This window comes from Telopea speciosissima, chromosome 7 (assembly GCF_018873765.1).
Source record: "Telopea speciosissima isolate NSW1024214 ecotype Mountain lineage chromosome 7, Tspe_v1, whole genome shotgun sequence".
In the NCBI taxonomy this organism is placed as follows: Eukaryota; Viridiplantae; Streptophyta; class Magnoliopsida; order Proteales; family Proteaceae; genus Telopea; species Telopea speciosissima.
Genome location: NC_057922.1, coordinates 18,990,655 through 19,009,883, shown reverse-complemented (window position 1 = coordinate 19,009,883; position 19,229 = coordinate 18,990,655). Strand labels below are relative to the sequence as shown.

The window sequence follows — 19,229 nt, the reverse complement described above, 5'->3', positions numbered from 1 at the left end:
TCACTCACATTTTATTACAACATACGATAAATAACTATTTTGTAGAGAGTTTATAAGAAGCAGAGTTGCAGAAAGTTTACTAAGGATTGCAAGAAGCAAAAGAGGATGGGTAGGCACGTATGGTAGTCTAGACGGATTGTCAAGATGTGGTCGACTGACTCATGTAAGGAAGTGGAAAGGGATAGCATTGAGATATTTTTAATTTGAACAATTTATTAAGTGTTTTGAGTGTGTAAGTATTGTTAAAAAATAACTAGAAATGATGTTTTGATTGGTCAAAAATGGGCATGTAGGACGAGAGCTCATAAGCTTTCATTCACTGTAAATAAGGATTTAGAATTTCTTTTTTTAATATCTTCTTAAGTATTTGCCTTATTTCTCATAAAAAACCTCATTCTAACACGTAGTGATTGCAGAGTGGGTTAAAAACCAACTCATGGTTAAATAGAGATGTGCTCTACAGTCCACAAAATTTGAAGGTGACCAGTGTCAAAGCAGAAAATGGTTGGAAGCAGTAGCCCCATCTGGTTGCCTTGCCGCTAGTGTACTACCCATGTAATATGTAAGGTCTGGGAAAAGACTAGGCACACTGTTTGCGTACCGGAAGCTAACGCCCCGTTGTGTCTCTCTCTCTTCTTCTCATATGAAATGACCTCTCTACCCTCCTATATACCCCTATGCCACTTGCTCAGAAAACCCTCTCCCATATATTATACAAGGCAGAAGAATGCTGCCAGGCTGAATGGCCACTGCACAAATGCAGGGCCCACTGAGAACATGCACAGGGGCACAAGGTTGGGGGGGAGTTGGGTTCACATTCTCGTTCGTGAACGTTCAAGATGGCATCCACATGGTGGGACCCACACAGTGGATGCCATCTGGATTGTTGGAACCCATTCTTGTACGTTCAAGTACGAGAATGGGAGCTCGCCTCATTTTAGGGAGTTAGGTGATCATTTCATGTGGTCCTGTGTTTGGGCCCGGAGTGGCACAGATCTTTTTCCCAATTATATACATTAGTAATTTAAGAAAAAAATATATGTTTTATACAATTTAAAATAGAATACGATGTCTTTCCACATTTTTGCATCCAAGACTGGAGGAGATTTTCAAAAGTAACCTGTGTATGGATTTTACAAGGATAACTACAAATTAAACGAATAGACTGGTGCAATGTAACACAAAATGAAATATTTTAAATGCATATTTTTATTCTTCAAAAAAATATATATTATATTCACATAAAAGCTATCTTGCTACACATGCCAAATTTTCCTTCTCCAAGTGGACCGGACCTCCAACAGGTACAACACTAAGCAGCAGACTTGGGTATTTTATACTGTTTCTTCAGGAATTGAGAGGCCTCTGAATCACTCCTGTGGCATAAAATTCTCAAAAGAGTTTGGGTGTCAGCACCCAATTTGCTTCCATTAGCTTGCACATCGAAACCACTTGCAGATTTCAAGTCATCAATCAATACCCGAGTCTGCAAAACAAAATTTTTTTTTGTTTTTTTTTGTTTCTGCATTAGATCCCCAACCAGTGGATCCATATGAAAAAAGTTGAAATACAATATGGTAACTTCAGCACAACTCTGAAACTTTCTCTAAGCGTTTTCAGGGATAGAGAAAAGAAAGTTATTTGCTCCCCCATCTTAACTAGGACACTCTTTTTGACTTGAAAACTCATGCACAGCTTCATTTACTATAAACTTGGGACCGTGAGTTCCACTTGAACAATGATTAAATTGTATGGACAAGTCAGGCAGATATAAAAAAATACATATATATACTACGTATAAAAGTAAAAGGCTCTCCGCAAAGTGGGGGTAAGGTTACATACATTTGCCCCCCCTAGACCCTGCAGTAGCGGGAGCCTCATGCACTGGGACACACTTTAATACTAAGAATATCCATGGAACATAAGCACGAGTCTTTTCTTTTTCTCTTCTAAGTAACAAGTACTTTATGGGTAAGAAGAATTAGAGATACAACCTCAATGAGGGGGTAGGCCAACTAGAAACACCCCAAACATTAAATAAAAATACTGAAAACCGTACCCCCCACCCCCACCCAAAAAAAAGGAAAAAAAAGAAAGAAAAGAAGACGAAGAAGAAAACATACAATCTACAATGCTAACCTGTCATCCAGATTCCAGAATGCCTTGGGACAAATCACTTGCCACAGCCCAATGTGCTACCTTGGCGTTTTATTTTTAGCTAAGTAGTTTTCTGTCCGGGAGTGTGGCCTACACCAGCACTCCCGTGTGTGTGTGTGTGTCTCTCTCTCCTCCTCAAAACAAGGGGGTAGAGGTGTCTTTTCATATGGGAGGAGAGAGAGACACTCACGCGAGTGCTCGCGTAGGCCACACTCCCGGACAGTTCTTTTTTCCCATACTTTTATTAATCACCAGACAGCAATAGTACATTACAAAATCTGCCTCAAAACAATTTTGTTTTCCTTTCCTCTCACAAACACTAAACTTATGCTGATAGAACTATTGAAAGGAATTTCCTCTCTTACAGGATGGAAGCAAAGGCCAAAACCAGCATAATTCCTAAACATCATTGGGGAAAGACCAAGCCAATTAGAAAAGTATTCAGAAATGGGACCAAACACTTTCACCCAGGGGGAGGGGGCGGAGGGGGACAGTCATATACAGCATCCCCCTTGCACATCAAACAACCACCCCTGACATCTCTTTGGGTACAGGTCACCAGTTACCATCTCTTTTCTGGGCTATTTCCAACCCCCAATCTCCTGTTTTCAGATTTCCAAAGCAACTTGTGAGGAAAGGGCCATAATGGTTTATCCAGATCACCTTGAAAACATTGTCACACAATTCAACAGATAAATGTGTGGAAGTAACTGACCAATTATCCATTAGTAATAAGGGTGTCAATTGGTAGGTCCCCGTTATTTTCAATCGGGATTGACCTTGGCTCCTAGGACAGATAGGGTCAGACCATAACCCACCAATTATTTAATTGGTCCTACTAGCCCAGAACGAGATTGTTTAATATACAGTCGGTTTGGTTTATAAACGATCTCTAACCGGTTGGAGTTCAATTTAGGACTATGAATTGATTTAAGTTAATCGGTCTATATTGAGGTGCGGGCCTATCTTCTTGTTGGGCTTTGGGGTTTTCATTCAGGCTTGGCCTGTACAGTTGGGCTTTGGGCATTTGGGCTTAAGGGTCTCAAAATTTTATCCAATTAATTGATTTTACATCCCGAAATAGGGCTCAGAGAGTCAGAGCCTTGAGGCCCAATGGCCCATACATATATTACAACAATAAAAATATGTAATTGTTATACGGGTTTTATATGGCTTTTAACCGATTTTGGTCGGTTTTAGGTTTTTTGGTTCAGTTGGTTGGTTCCATTGGTCTAACTGGCTAAGACCAGGACTGATCAAATATTTGCAAAATTTTTCTCAAGCCCAGATCAAAACCAGGCTATTAAACACTTGGTCAATTTCATTTTTAACCAAGGGTTTCAGGTGGGCAAGTCAAGTCAGATATTGACACTCATACTACTAAAAATCAAAATTATCATTTGTGGTTGTCGTGTGTGGGGGACATCATGGAACAAAGAAAAGAATGCAAGTAATAAGCCTTCAGACCGTTTCTACCCAAAAAAAAAAAGCCTTCGGACTGTTTCTACTTCAATCTCTAAAACCTCTCCTAAAGAAAAGAGTACAAGTAATATTATTCCCAGAACCATAAACATATTCTGGGCATCGGATGAGGCTTAAAGCTGGCAAACAGGTGCATTAGAGACATATCTTACGCCATAAACCCTCCAGGAATCCACATTCTTACTGTTGTCAACATGATTATAATCCATCTAAGAAAACAAGAGAATATTCAACTACTACTTTTCCAAGTTTCAAGATTTCAGTTTCGACTGGAATTTCAACCCTGGTCAAAACCGATATATACCATTCAAATGGCACCGAAATGACCAAAATACACCATCGAAACAGAATAAATGGCACCAAAATATAGTCCATTTTGGTAAAATTGAAACATTGAAGACCCCTCAAATTGCATGCCATTCGTTTTGACAAATGTCGAAACCGAAATATGCCCCCAAAATTTCGAAATATGAGAGTAATTATATTGGCAATCATAGTGTCCCAACCAGTAAGATCAACACCATATTTGGAGTTTGTACTATGACCAGATGCGCCAATTTTGGGACCATATGGATGATTTATTGCAGGGTTTTGGCCAGGAGGAATCAATTATTATTGGAGCTGACCTGAACGGCCACGTTGGGAGCGATGGTAGAGGCTATGAAGGTGTCCATGGAGTTCAGGGTTGGGGAGAGGAATGAGGAGGGGACCTCAATCCTAAACTTTGCGGTAGCTTATGATCTAGCTATTGTGAACACTTTCTTTGAAAAGAGAGAGTAACACTTAGTTACCTACAAAAGTGGGATTCATACCAGTCAAATTGACTTCTTCCTAACAAGAAGGGCAGACAGAATGGTGTGTAAGGTCTGTAAGGTTATCCTTGGAGAGAGCCTAACGACCCAACATAGATTGGTAATCCTGGAAATGTGCCTCAATGCACAGAAGCATAGGAGGAGGGATCCTATGTATCCTAAGAGAAGGTGATGGAGATTAAAAGGAGAGCCCCTAAAGACATTTACTGATATTGTGGTCAAACAAGGAAAGTGGGACCCTGAGGGAGACACCAATGAGATGTGGAATGAGATGATGACTTGTATTAAGAGGGTTACCAAAAACGTGCTAGGGGAAGCGAAGGGTTGTCGTCAGGCCCCTAGGAAGACTTGGTGGTGGAACGTTGAGGTCCTCCAAGCAGCCATTAAAACCAAAAAAGTTTGTTTTTAGAATTGGCAAAGGACTAAAGATTTAGAGGATAAAAAGAGGTATTATGATGCCATAAATGAAGCTAGGAAGATTGTGGGGTTGGCTAGGGCGAAGAAATATGAGGATCTTTATACCAACCTAAGAACTAAAGAAGTGGAAAAGGCTTTATTTAAGATAGTTAAGATGAGAGAAAGGAAGAGTAGAGATTTCGATCAGGTGAGGTGCATTAAGAGTGAGGATGGAAGAGTGTTGGTAAGGGATGAGGACATCGTAAAGAGATGGGATGAGTATATTTGTGACCTTCTAAATAGAGATAGGAGTAGAAGTGATCCGGACATTTACATCCTTCTTCAAGACAGCACACGACAAAGGTATGTAAGAAAGATTAGTATGTCAGAAGTTAAAGAAGCCTTAAGAAAGATGAAAACAAACAAGACTCCAGGCCCAGATGAGATACCGATAGAGGTGAGGAAAACTCTTGAAAGTTGTGGGCAATTTGTTTAACAAGATTATGAACACAAGGAAGATGCCAGATGAATGGAGGAAAGGCATTGTAGTCCCGATCTACAAGAATAAAGGTGATATCCAAAGCAGCAATAACTATAGAAGCATTAAGCTTATGACCCACACTATGAAACTTTGGGAGAAGGTTATTGAAGCTTGTTTGAGAATAGGGACCCATATCTCGGTGAACCAATTTGGCTTCATGCCAGGTAGATCCACGACTAAAGCTATCTACTTATTGAGGAGGCTCATGGAAAAAACATAGAGATAACAAGAAGGACCTCCATATGGTCTTTATTGACCTGGAAAAAGCCTATGACCAAGTCCCTAGAGACTTAATCCGTCAGGTTCTAGCGAAGAGAGGGGTATCGAATAAATATGTGGATATAATAAAGGATATATATGAGGACGTTGTGACTAGTGTGAGATCTATGGGAGGTCAGGGCAAGGAATTCCCAACTACGATTGGGCTCCATCAAAGATCAGCCTCAAGCCCTTATCTTTTTGAACTTATCATGGACGACCTGACCAAGAGCATTCAAGACGAGGTCCTGTGGTGTATGCTCTTCGCCGATGATATCGTTTTGGTGGATGAGACAAAAGCAAGGATTAACGCTAAGTTAGAGCTATGGCGATCAATCCTGAAAACAAGAGGTTTTAAGCTTAGTAGAACGAAGACGGAGTATTTGATGTATAATTTTAGTCACACTATGATGGATACTAACATGGTGCGAATTGAGGAAAGAGAGATACCACAAAGTGACTATTTTAGATATTTGGGGTCAATCATAAACAAGGAAGGTGACATAGAAGATGATGTCTCACAGAGGATTAAGTTGGGATGGTTGAAGTGGAGAGGTGCGTTCGTAGTGCTATGTGATCAACGTATTCCTTTAAAGCTTAAAGGAAAGTTCTATAGGACAATTGTTCACCCGGCTATGATGTACAGGGCAGAATGTTGGGCAGTTAAGAAGTGTCATATTGAGAAACTTTGTGTGGCAAAGATGAGGATGTTAAGATGGATGTGTGGAAAAATAAGGAAGGATAAAGTAGGGAATGATCGTATCAGAGCTGACTTGGGAGTTGCTTTGATCAACGACAAGCTCCAAGAGAGTCGTTTGAGGTGGTTTGGTCATGTTCAACAGAGGCCTAGGGACGCCCCAGTAAGGAGGAGTGATATGATTCAGATTGATGGAGCTAAAAGAGCAAGGGGTAGGCCTAAAATGGCCATAGGAGAAGTTGTGAGAAAGGACGTGCATAGTTTAGGTCTCGTGCTGTGTATGACCTTGGATAGAGCCTATTGGAGGGTAAGGATTCATGTAGCATACCCTATTTAGCTGAGATTCTCCTGACTTGCTGGGCTGTGCCTCTTTCCTCTTTCACTTTTCTTGTATTTTCCTTTGTTCATTTGTCATTTTTCTTTTTTCACTTCTCATATCATTTTCTCATTCTTCTATTTCACTTTGCAGTTTTTACCTACTTTGTTCGATTGGATCCATGTAGCCGACCCAATTAAGTTGAGATAAGGCTGAGTTTGTTGTTGTTATTGTTATTTGGATAATAGGCCATTGATATGTTTACAACCAGTAGCTAAACAAAGGACAAGAACTACCAAAACTTGTATCAGACAAGCGTATCTGGTAGCTTTTTGCAACGACTGTTATTCTTATCTAACAAGATGGGAGTATAGAAACAAACCTCACAACCATGGAACTTTATCACCTGCCGAGCACGTGCTACTAAATTTTCAACAGCACCTCGAGGGAGCCCATCCCCACCAGATATAAAGAATTCCTGAAACATAGTAATCATATAAGGTAATGAATGTTAGTTATTCTCATAAATTTAGCATAAAAATGTCTATAAAATACACAACAAAATGCCCTCAAAGAAAAAGGTTGGAAGGGATGGGGACAGGGTTATTACTAAAACCAAGTCTCAAGTTCATATGATTTCAACAAGGACTGTAAGCAAGCCAAAGTACAGCAAGCCAAAGCACAGGAAGCTTCACTCAGGATCATCTCACCTAACATCCAATCACAAATATCTCTCAGTGGTCCAGGCCTCAACTTATAATAGATTAATTCAAGCCTGAAGACCACAAGGCTCAAAGGCCAAAGCATGCGGCCCACACCAAATATAAATGTTTGTTTCCTAACTTATTACACCTAACAAGGCTTTGTTATTATGATCCATGGAAGGTTGAAATTAATTTCCCTGCAGGCCTAGAGCAAGCAAACAAGAAGAATAAACACCTGCACTCAGTTTTGACAAAAGGTATAACAGATTTCCTGGTTTCCAAAGTAGACTTGTAAAATAAATGAGAGGATGAGTCAGAAAAGAATTTTACAAAGAATACACAAAAATGTTCACAGATTAAGTGTATATGATGCAGATCCAAGCATCCGCAAGTAGAAGCAGCCCTAAGATTAGGGCCTAGTAGTTGGAGCCTTAGCTTATTTCTGTACTTGGCTTATTTTGTAAACTTAAATTGAACCTGGTTCAACCTTGGTTCAATTTAAGTGAGTCATTCCTATTGGCTAGACTTAGTTTATTTTGTAAACTTAAACTGAACTGGGTTCAACCTTGGTTCAATTTAAGTGAGTCATTCCTATTGGTTAAAAGTTGTCTATTTCTATTGGTCCTGAGAGGATCTTTTAGCTTGTATTAGGGTTTGGGCCTATGGCCATACTATAGATAAGTAAAATCGTGGGAGGCTCCTCATTATTGAAGTTTGCAAAAATTCTATTTAGCTTTGCTGCCATGGCTGCTGCTGTTTAGCTCCTTTGTGAGTTTTCCTTGTGGGTAATATCAAGAAGACCTTGTGAGTCATATCAAGGTGGAAGGGTTTACGCTGGGCCTCTCCGTAGAGACTCTATTTGGACTGTTAGCTCAGTGACAGACTCCTCCTGGGTTTGGCGTAGAATCCTACAAGTGAGGCATATAGCCAGGGACGCTATATCTTGTAGGATTGATGATGGTTTGCAGACTAACCTCTGGCTGGACAAATGGCACCCTTCCGGTGTCCTATCTTCCCTTGTGAGCCCCCGTGTCACCTATGCTTATGGATTGGACAGATCATCCCTTGTGGCTTCCGTCATCACCAGAGGCTCCTGGTCCCCCCCCTCTCCCCCCCCCTCGCAGATCTTTGGAGTTCCCTCCCCCTTATCCCCCTAGTCACCGAGGTAGAGGCGACACCATCTTGTGGCTCCCTTCCCCCTCCGGCAGATTCAGTTCCCACTTTGCTTGGGACATGGTTCGACATAGAGGAACCCCCTGTCCTTGGCATAAAGTAGTCTGGTTTAAAGGGCACATCCCTCGCCATAGCCTTACCGCTTGGTGTGCCTTAGCAAACTGCCTCCCCACCCAAGCTTTCCTCATTCATCGCCACATGCAAGTCTCTCCCAGCTGCTGCCTTTGTTGGAATGGGCATGAAGATACAGACCACCTGTTCTTCACCTACCCCTTTGCCTCCTCAATCTGGAACCGTGTTCTTCGACATTGTTGGTCTGCTCGCCGAAGGCCTTTCCCCCTTTCCAGGGAATGGGTTTGGATTGATATGACGTTCGGAGGCAACTCGATTTGTGACTTGGTTGGCAAGACTGCCTTTCGTGCCACTATTTCCCACATTTGGATGGAACGTAACCTTAGAAGATGGACGTCCAACTCCCGCTCTTTTGACAAAATTTGGAAGGCCATCTTTTTTGATGTTTCATCTAAAATTAGTTCCCTCCCCCTTGTTGATGTAAAGGATACCCCAAGGAACAGGCCCATTGTTGCTTCCTGGGGTCTTCCTCTTTCCATTTTGTGCCCTAGCTAGTCTCCAGCTTCAGTTTTGTTGGCCCTTGGCCTTGTATATTCCCTCTCCTTTCGTCATAATTAAATTTTCATTCATCCAAAAAAAAGGTGGAAGGGTTTGGTGGACTCCGATCAAACCCTTGCATCTGTTCAGATCGGGAGGCTCTCTTATCCATCTTTAAGCTGCTGTCTTGCAAATTAAATTCTGCAAATCAGTAAGTGTTTAAAGTTTTCTGCAATTACTTTCTTCTTTTAATCCTCCAGCCTTAACCAACCATCCAAACTCATCCATAATTCCATCACAGCCTTCCCTCACCCAACCCTACACTCGATCCAACTCTCAGCCCCTTCTCTCTTGCAAAACCCTAAAAACTGCCATCCCCCACAAGCTGCCGAAACCGTAAAACCTCAGCTGAACCATTCCAGCCATCAGAATCTGTTCATATTTCAGCCACAGCCCCTTTACACCATCCCCTACACTCGACCTAGCTTGCAACCCCCTCCTCCCATCACAACCCTAATTTCCCTCATCTCCCATTAAACTGTAAAACCTAAAATCCTAGTTAGCCAATTCCAACCATTAAAACCCACCCATATCTTGGCCGAATGTTCAGTCCTACCCTAGGAGAACTCGATCCAAGCCCCTGCCCCTAAATCCACCTCTAAAGCCTAGATCTCATCATCCCCTTCTTTCCCAAAATCCAAAACCCGAAACCCTAGTTTTCTGATTTTAAAATCTCACTCAAACCTAACCAAACCTGGTTCATTAGACTCCCCTAAACCTGCCCAGCTTTACCATATAAATTCAACCCCAATACCCTAAGCCTAACCCTAGTTTTGATAAAAGTACTCAAATCTGCCCAACCGGCCAGCAGTGTTGGATGATCCTGATTTACATGGCTCCTAGTAGACTCTTTGTCTATCTAGGACTACATTACTATATGTCCATCATAATACAACATAATGTCAAATCCCTAGCACGATAAGCAAGCTTGGCTCCTTGGTAACCCTAGTTTAAACAAAAAAGTTGGTGCTCTCATACTATGTAATAAAAGTAAGCAACAGATGCAATATCTTATAATAGTTTCTATGATAGGAAACGGACGATTCCATAGGGTATCACTCATAATTCTGACAAATACAGACTCCTAGTTCTATAGAGACAGTAACTCTTACAAACCTCATAGGATTTTCTGCTAGTTACACTAGAAAATTGCATTAATTTTATTTTCTGTGGAAGATAGGTTCTTCAATACCAACAACAATAAGAAGTTTAATACAATGGAAAAGGTTTTATGGACGGAGTCATTTATATGGAATATATGAATGGGCATTAATTTTGGCACGTGGAAGGCCAATCTAGCTATTCCGACCATTGGATGTCTAGGCAATGACTTGGGTTGGCCACATGTCAAAATTTTCACTCAAATGTGATCATTAGCCCTCCCATATAAGGGCATAAATTGCCATTTTTGTCTATATTCCCTCTTCAAAATCCTGGAATAATCAATGCTATGTTTTACAACATGGCCAACTCTGTTCAGGACAAAACTTGACATCTGAGCAGGGGCCCTTGGGGTCTACCTATCCACAAATTTCTATTTCCATCCAACCTGCCATGTGACAGAACAAGATCCTCATCCATAGTTCCATCAGGGTGTGCCTGTCCATAGAAATAAATGCTAGTGTAACAAATACTACATATGTATCCAGGAGAAAAATCCAACCTAAGGGAAGTGACTTATAAGATAAGTCTACAGGTGGTTTTCTGGCCAATGAGCACAACCGCCATGAACGGGATCGAGGAGGTGGGCAGATGGCCTAGGGGCCAATGATGCATCATGTGGTGCCTTGGTGGAAGATATCCACTGGAGGAGATGGGAATGCTATGGAGAACAGCTGTGAGGACGGAGATACAATGAGTTGCAGAAAAAGGTGAGAGACCAAGAGTGGTAGACCGTGGGCCAACAATGCACACTGAGGTTCTTTGGTGGACATATCCACTAGAGACTGCAGGGAATGCTGTGTAAAACAGCAATTCAATTGACAGAAGTGCAAAGAGGAGTACCAAAATAGAGGAAACACACACACACAGAGTATGTGGAAAGTAGAAAGAGGGAGTTCTAGTTAGTAGATGGAATGGGAGGCTGCCTCACCCTTGTAGAGATGATCTTGTTGTGAATTGTGATGCTGAAGTCCCTCAGTATGAGAAGAGGCACAAGAAACCCAAGGTGGGAAATGATAAATCACTAAAAGATTGGTCTACGGATGATTGACACGACGTGGTGAGTTTTAAAGTCGGTCCAAAAGAGGCAGGGTTCCATATTGATCCATAGAAGTTTATGGAACCAAAGACTAGCAGTCTACTATTCAGTAGGACACAACCTATTATTTGACACAGATATCAAGACCGTGCAGGCACCAATTATTCGTCATTGGGAAACGGAGAACGGACCTCCATTATCCACATCACAGGTACGTCCCGTCTCAACTTATTAAGTCATGTTATGATTCAGCGGCATTTAATGTAGGCATGCTTAGGATGATCCAACATCCACCGAAAGGGCCAATTATCTCTTGGCAAGCCCACTTTGCATTTAAGGCATGCTTACGTAAGCCAATCAAGTCTGGAACGCAAAACACAGGAAGTCCCATCATGTCAAATCAAAGCGCATCCTCCCAATCATCTATAAAGATCAGAGGAAAACTTTGGGTAAGGCAGGTTGAACTCAACTCTTTATCTTAGATCCAATTCATGACATAATTCGACCAAGGTCGAAGAACCTTGATTTGGTTCTACATCTTCTCTTTAACCCATCTCTTTTTTGGCTGGTTGCCCTGAAAACTGACTTTGGCATCGGAGGATTACACCGGAGCTTGCTCCAGTCACCCTCTTGTGTGTAGGATTGATGCATCTTGATGAACACATTTATGTATGAAATCTTAGGGTATAAAGCAAGCATTTTACCACATTGAACAGAGTTACTCGGGTGCTTTTCTATATTTTTCAGGTTTTTGGTCATTTTATGCTATTCTGGGCTATCGGGAGCTGTATCTCCTAATCTACACGTAAAGTCACCATATTTCTTTCCATGGCTGTAAAGAGGACTGAATTTTGAGCAAGATGGACGTGACGGAATTCAAGTACGCATTCGTTTAGGCCATCATGCAAGCGATTATTCTTTTTGGGCCAGAAAAGAATAATGGGTCAGGAATGAGCTGGAATGCAAGCCCAAGCCAATCTGCCACTTTCCAAGGGTATTTTTGACATCAAAGAAGACAATTATGATCAAGGGTTGAGATCCTCTCCAACATTTACCCTTTTTTTGCATTTTTCACTATTGGAGGAGAGAGAAAAGCCACATGGGACCTACACCTATTCACATGTGACCAAGGGTAGGATGGGAATAATTCTCACTGAAGCAACCAAGGACAAAGGAGGAATTTCATATTCAAATTAGAAGTTTGACTAGAAAGTGGGCTGCAAGCAAGGATCGGCCAAGATGGGATTTGCGCAAGAAAGAAAGGAGAAATAATATGAGAGATAGGAGAGGAGAAAAGAAAAAATTAAAAAAAGGATACTCTCTCCCACTCACGTTTCTCTTTCCCTCTTCCCTAACTTCTTTAACTCTCTCCCACTCACGTTTCTCTCTCCCTCTTTCCTAACTTCTTCTTCTCTCTCTCTCCCCTATTTTATCTCCCTTTCCACCCTCTCTCCCATCTACTTTCCATTTCAATTTTTTTATTATTTTATTTTGTTTTTTTTCAAACCTTTCCATGGCTCTCACATCTCTCCTTAAAATCCCTATCCCCTAATTTATCTCCTCTCTTCCCAAAAGCCCTCCACGATCCAATCTCTCCCATCTCTCACGGACTCTCTCTCTCAATTCTCTACATCTCTCTCTCCTCCCCTTGATCTAATCCTAGCTCTCCATCTCACCATCAATAAGCCCAAATCGTGGGAGAAAGAAAAGACAAGGAAAGAGAAAAAAAAATAAGAAGGAAAGCATCTCATCCAACGATTTTTTTTGGATAATATTTTATGTAATCTTTTTTTTTAATGGTAGGAGATAAATTAGGAGAACCTATCCTAGAGAGAAAGGGCTCTCCAAACTCCAACGTTTTTTTGGAGGGAACCATCCAAAACTGTGGAGGCTTCCTCTCCTCTTCTCTCTTCTTTCTCCTTCCCTATAAATACACAAGGGTTGAGCTTGTAACAAGTGTTCAATTTTAATGAGAATTTTCTTCTTCTTCCTCTAATTTTTGGCTTTTAGTTTCTAGTTTGCTTTATGAATTTGATTTCAAAGGTTGTAATTCTTATTAATGGTAGTTTAATTCAATAAGTGTTCTTCAATTTGGTTGTAATCTCTTTAATTTCTAGTTTCTAGTTTTTATTTTAAGCTTTCTAGTTCTAGGTTTCTAATTCTTGTGAGAGGACTTAGAGACTTGGAAGAGGAAGACATGCAAGTTCATTCAAGCTTCATCAACTACATCCATCAAATGCCCATTCAATACATGCAATTACAAGTTTGGTAGAAGGGAGTATTGATTCAATTTTTTTTTCCTTTCTCTTATTCTCTTTCTCTTGTTTCTTCCATTCTATTTACTTTATCCTCACTCTCATCCCCTCTAGTTCTTCCATTCTTTCGGAATTTTATTTTATTTTTTTACTCTCATCTTCATGCCCTATATTAAGTTCTTAGTTTAATAATTTTTATTTTTATTTTTCAGATTTGGTACGCGAATTCAAGTGTGGTAGAGAAAGCCAATCAACTTCAGTCCGGTTCAAGCAATATTCGTTAATTTTATTTCTTTGATTTCTTAGATTTTGATTGTATGTGGCCATGGTAATTTATTCATCCAATTTCGTTAATCCGCGTTAGATGCATAGTAGGTTAGATGGATGTGTGTTAGGACGTAGATGCTTATGAGTTAGGATTCGTTAGTTTAATTAAACATCTTAATTTGGTACACTTTCGCCTTACTTAAAAAAGGAAAGATAAAGTGGAATCCATCTCCATGTGATCGACCCGTTGGCTACACGATAAACTGTGAGCTTGCGGTTACTTAATTTTTCACAACACATCCGATCACCTTGCTCATTGCTCGGGATGGATCCCCTCTCTCCTTCGTCCTCAATATTAAGTCCGAGGCTATCTCCTACTTCTCTTCCCTCTTTAACCCTCCCCTCCCCTCCTCCTCCCCCGTTCCCCTAGACCTCATTAACAAATTTGTCCCCTCCTCCCTGGCTAGATCTATCCTTGCCATCCCTTTTGATGATGAGATTTCTAAGGCTATCCTGTCCCATAAATTCAACAAGGCCCCTGGCCCTGATGGTTTTAGTATGGGGTTTTTCCTTTGCTGCTGGGACCATATTAAAGAGGATATGATCAAAGCCGTCCGCAACTTCTTCTTCAACCCCAGCCAGCTTGCTCAGGTCAATCAGACTTTTCTTTGCCTCATCCCTAAAAAAGATGGAGCCTCCTCTTTGTCTGATTTCGGACCTATTTCTCTTTGCAATCTCCTTTACAAGTTCATTGCGAAGATCTTGGCTAACAGAATCCAGTTCGTCATCCCATCCTTGGTCAGTCCCAACCAATCTGCCTTCATTTCTGGCAGAAGCATTGTGGATAATGTCATCCTTTGCTCTGAAATTGTGCGTGGTTTTGACCGAAAATCCCACTCGCCCACAGCCCTTATGAAGATTGACCTCCACGAAGCTTTTGATTCCCTCAGATGATCTGCGATGTGTTATCCAAGATGGGCTTCCCCCCCGCTTCCATCCGCTGGATTCTTGCTTGTATCTCCTCCCCCTCTTACTCTGTCATTGTCAATGGCTCCCCCGCTGGCTTTTTCCGCTTTAAGGTTGGGATTCGCCAAGGCTGCCCCCTATCTCCTTTCCTCTTCTCTTTGGCCTTGGAAGTCCTCTCAAGAAGCATCCAAGCCAAAACTGACCTCCATCTTATCTCCCCCATTCCCCAATGCAAGCACCTTAATCTCACCCACCTTGCCTTTGCAGACGATCTAATGATCTTCTCTAAAGCTTCCCCCTCTTCTATCTCTGCTATCATGTCTTCCCTTCACCTCTTCGAGAGTCTCTCTAGCCTCCGTACCAACCTTCTCAAATCTTAGCTCTTTCTCTCTGGAATCTCAGATTCTAATAGAGACACCCTTGTGCGCCTTACAAGCTTTTCCTTGGGCTCCCTCCCAGTGAAATACCTGGGCCTCCCCTCATCCCTGCTAGGTTCTCTAGCCATCATTGCACCCCCATGCTTGATAGTATCTACAAGCGTCTCCAGCTCTGGAAAGGCAAACTTCTCTCCTATGCTAGTAGGCTTGAATGCATTAGATCGGTTCTCCAATCTTCTTACATATATTGGTGTGGCATCTTTGGCCTTCCCAAAGCTACCATGAAAGCCATGGAATCCCTCTTCTGTGCTTTCCTTTGGAAAGGGAAGGAAACTCCAATTTCCTCCATCCAGTCAGCTGGAAATCCATCTACCTTCCCAAATTGGAAGGAGGCCTTGGCATTTGTCGTATCCGCGACTCCAGTACTGCGGGTACTTTGAAGCTTATTTGGAAAATCTCCACCAAACATGACTCCATTTGGGTTCACTGGGTTTACTCCCATCTCCTAAAAAATGACTCCATCTGGACTGTCCCCATCCCTTCGGATTCCTCCTAGGTCTGGCACAAAATCCTCCTCCTCCGGCCCTTGGTGCTCAGAGCCACTTCCTCTACTATTGCTGATGGTTCTTCCATCTCCCTTTGGCTTGACCCCTGGCACCCTAATGGGGTCCTCTATAATTTCTTTGGGGCTTGATCAATTTAGTCCTCCGGCATTCCCAAGTCTGGCCCCCTCTCCTCCATTATCTCCTATGGATCCTGGTCCCCCCCCCTCCGCCTTTTCCCTCATCCTCTCCCAGATCTGGCATTCCCTTCCCCTCTCCCCCCTCCTCCCTTCTCATTCGTACAAGGTTATTTGGCTCCCTTCCTCAAACGGCCTTTTTAGCTTTAGATCCGCCTGGAACTCTGTTAGGACCCATGCCCCTACTGTCCTTTGGCACAAGCTAGTCTAGTTCAAAGGTCACATCCCTCACCATAGCTTCTTAGCCTGGAGAGCCCTTAACCTTTGCCTCCCGACCCAAGCCTTCCTCCGCCACCGAAGAATCCCTGTCCCCCCTGCTTGTATCTTTTATTGGAGTGGTTCCGAAGACATTGACCACCTATTCTTTGTTTGCCCCTTTACCTCTTCCATCTGGAAAAAAGCCCTATCGTCTATTTGGCCTCATAGCAGGAGACCCCTCCCCTTCGCTAGAGAGTGGCTCTGGCTGGTCATGACTTTCTCTGGTTGCTCTATCTGTGACACTATTGGCAAGCTTGTGTTTGGTGCCGCCCTTTATCACATTTGGATGGAGAGGAACCTTAGGAGATAGACCTCCAATTATAGGTCTTTCGACTTGATTTGGAAAGCCATCTCTTCGGATGTCTCCTCAAAGCTGAGTTTCCTGCCTCAAAAGGCCTTTTTGGACTCCCTAAGGAACAGGCATATTGTTGATTCGTGGGGTTTAGATATTGCTCTTTTATGGCCCCATACCCCCCCTTAGTTGGGTTCAGGGCTTGTTTCTTCCCCCCCCTCTTTCCTTTGTATATCCCCCCTCTCTTCCTCTCGCCTCCCTTGGGCTTTGGCAATAGATTATTTATTCACCCAAAAAAAAAATAACTCTTCCTGTCGCACTTGCTTCAGATTCGACTTATGGGTGAGCTTACTCCAATGCTCTGGGAGGGGTCTCTCAACCTGATCACATACTCGTTTTCAAAGATACATTGGGGTATTTCCCAAGAGGTGACACCCTTCTACACAAGAAATTAGGTGACAATTCTCAACAGAGATGGAACTAGATGCTTCCTTAAAAGAGAGCGCTTTGCCTTACCTACGATGAAAGCTTCTTATCCCTGAGTTTTTACTGAAGCCGAAAGGTATCCTAAAGGAATGGTAGCACCACAATCCACCCAGACGCGGCCATCATAAATGGTTCGTGTGACGGCAGCAGAGGCACCTGCCTCTTTGACTTCAGCGAAATCGCTGACCTTCGATTGCTACTTTGACGTGCCTCTTACAGAGCTTTTATAAGTATGTCAGAGTGCTGTATCTAGCATCAGTTTGTTCTTGTATGGGAAAGAGTCCAAAACGCACAACTGGACATTCGTGGTGCTGCAGAAAAGATCCCAACTCATCCACGCCATTGGAATTTGGAACCACCCACCTCTCTTTGGCCTCCATACCATAGAACCACAGATCCACCAAAAAAAATACATATAGTGAGCATCTAGCCTTGCGCTGGGGCCCCGCCCGTGATATTGATTGGAGCTCCAAAGGCTGGCACCGGGATGGGTGCTCCCCCTTGCTGATAAGTGGAGTAGCAAATTAATATCTTCATTCTTTGGGGTATTAAGGTCCGCATATTCTGGAAGAGAGGTTTAAACCTCTTCTTTTTCTTTTTTTTGGGGGGGGGGGGGGGGGAAGGGGGGCGGGGATTGAACCATTGAAATATTTTGCTTTAATTTTGGCTATCTAAAAAAAAAAATTCAGACTTCTCCATTTTGACCATCTGAGATTGTCCAACAAGATCATTGTCCATCCTAGAAAAGCTCTTAAGCTTCTATAGTATGGATCTCAAATGCAAGCGGGCCCAATGAACAAATTTATGATTAGATATGAGATAAAGGAAGCAATTGCGGTGTTTAAGGAAGGAAATCAGATTGATGGAATGAGAGGGAAAAGAGATGAGATCGATCTTCTTGGGAGAAAGAAGAGAAAAGAAGAAATCAGGTATGGGATATCAATCCCGTATGCACTGCTCAACAACACCAAAACTCTTAAAATAGCTCATATTCTTTACTCAAATCTTTTCTAATTGATGGTGGGTGTATTACACATATAAAGACCTTCTAAAATTCCTAAATTGACTCATAAAAGGACTCCAAATCACACTTGCACTCTCAATAAAGTAAATAAACCTAAAACAAATCTCTATCTAGCAATTAAGCATTCTAATCTAACTCAAACACTTGACTCTAATCCTGTGTACTAACTTTATCCCCACTTTATGCGCTTATAAATTAGGCCCAATGAAAATCAATAAAAAATAAAAGGCCCAACCTATAATATGACTACCCAAAGGTCAATTTCAACCCAATTGAAGGCCACCAGCACCTTATGGACCTTCCAAGCTTGCGCAAAGGCCTCCGTATGGGATTAATGTCTAATGCAACTGCATCATGCAGTTTCTCTCAGTTCACTAACAGATCCTAACCAAACCTTTGAATTGCTTCCAATGGCTCATCTCTGGTTACTCTTCAACCAAATACTTCACGTATTATGACCATTTTCCTCTAAAAGATCATATAGCCTCACATAAATTATCCAATATACTAGCTTTGTAATCATACATTAGATGATAAAATAGTTAATATATAAGATTTTAGACATGTTATAAGAAATAAGTACATCTCATTTAAAAGCATTCTCAGTAGCCCATAAACAGTACAAAAAATTAGAGTGACAATTCAAGAACGGCAAGGTTCAGATACCTTAAGGATGTCTAGATCTTCTCCCAAAAACTTAGCATCACTGGGGAAAAACACACGTGATGGGCCTCCATCTAGAATCACCCGTAGTAAGCCATCCTGACAGGGGATACCGTGTACTTATCATCATATATTCTAAAAACAAAGTGAAACTCATTGAAAGCAGCAAGCGTAAAGCACAAACCAGGGAAGCTTGAAGGAGTGCTGTCACAATGCGATCTCTAAGCGGCTCTACAATAACATCACAGAGTTGATTTAATACCTGCAGCAGAAAATGATAAAAGCTATGTCACAGCACCAAACAAATGCACACTAGAAATTAAATTAAACATCTTTTGAAATTCATGACTTAGTTGTGACAGAAATGTTAATGATCAACCAACCACCCATTTGATTGGACATGAGCAGGTGATCATAGAGAATATATTTGTAGCGTTTTGCTGGATGGGCATAGAAGCATGGCAATAGCTCCAAAAATGTTCATAAAAGAATTTCTC

The 19,229-nt window shown here is 41.8% G+C and overlaps 1 protein-coding gene across 2 annotated transcripts in view; it reads right to left on the bottom strand.

The window, feature by feature from the left end:
- Nucleotides 1-1,215: 1,215 nt before the first annotated feature.
- Nucleotides 1,216-19,229, bottom strand: part of LOC122667665 (protein unc-13 homolog) — a 142,199-nt gene continuing 124,185 nt past the window's right edge. For both annotated transcript variants that reach the window (XM_043864037.1, XM_043864038.1), the window contains exons 24-27: nucleotides 18,917-18,994; nucleotides 18,736-18,831; nucleotides 7,042-7,137; nucleotides 1,216-1,486 (exon numbers count right to left, since the gene is read on the bottom strand). In XM_043864037.1, the coding sequence (XP_043719972.1) occupies nucleotides 1,313-1,486; nucleotides 7,042-7,137; nucleotides 18,736-18,831; nucleotides 18,917-18,994 (444 nt within the window). In that variant the 3' untranslated portion in view covers nucleotides 1,216-1,312. The remainder of the gene's footprint in view (nucleotides 1,487-7,041; nucleotides 7,138-18,735; nucleotides 18,832-18,916; nucleotides 18,995-19,229) is intronic.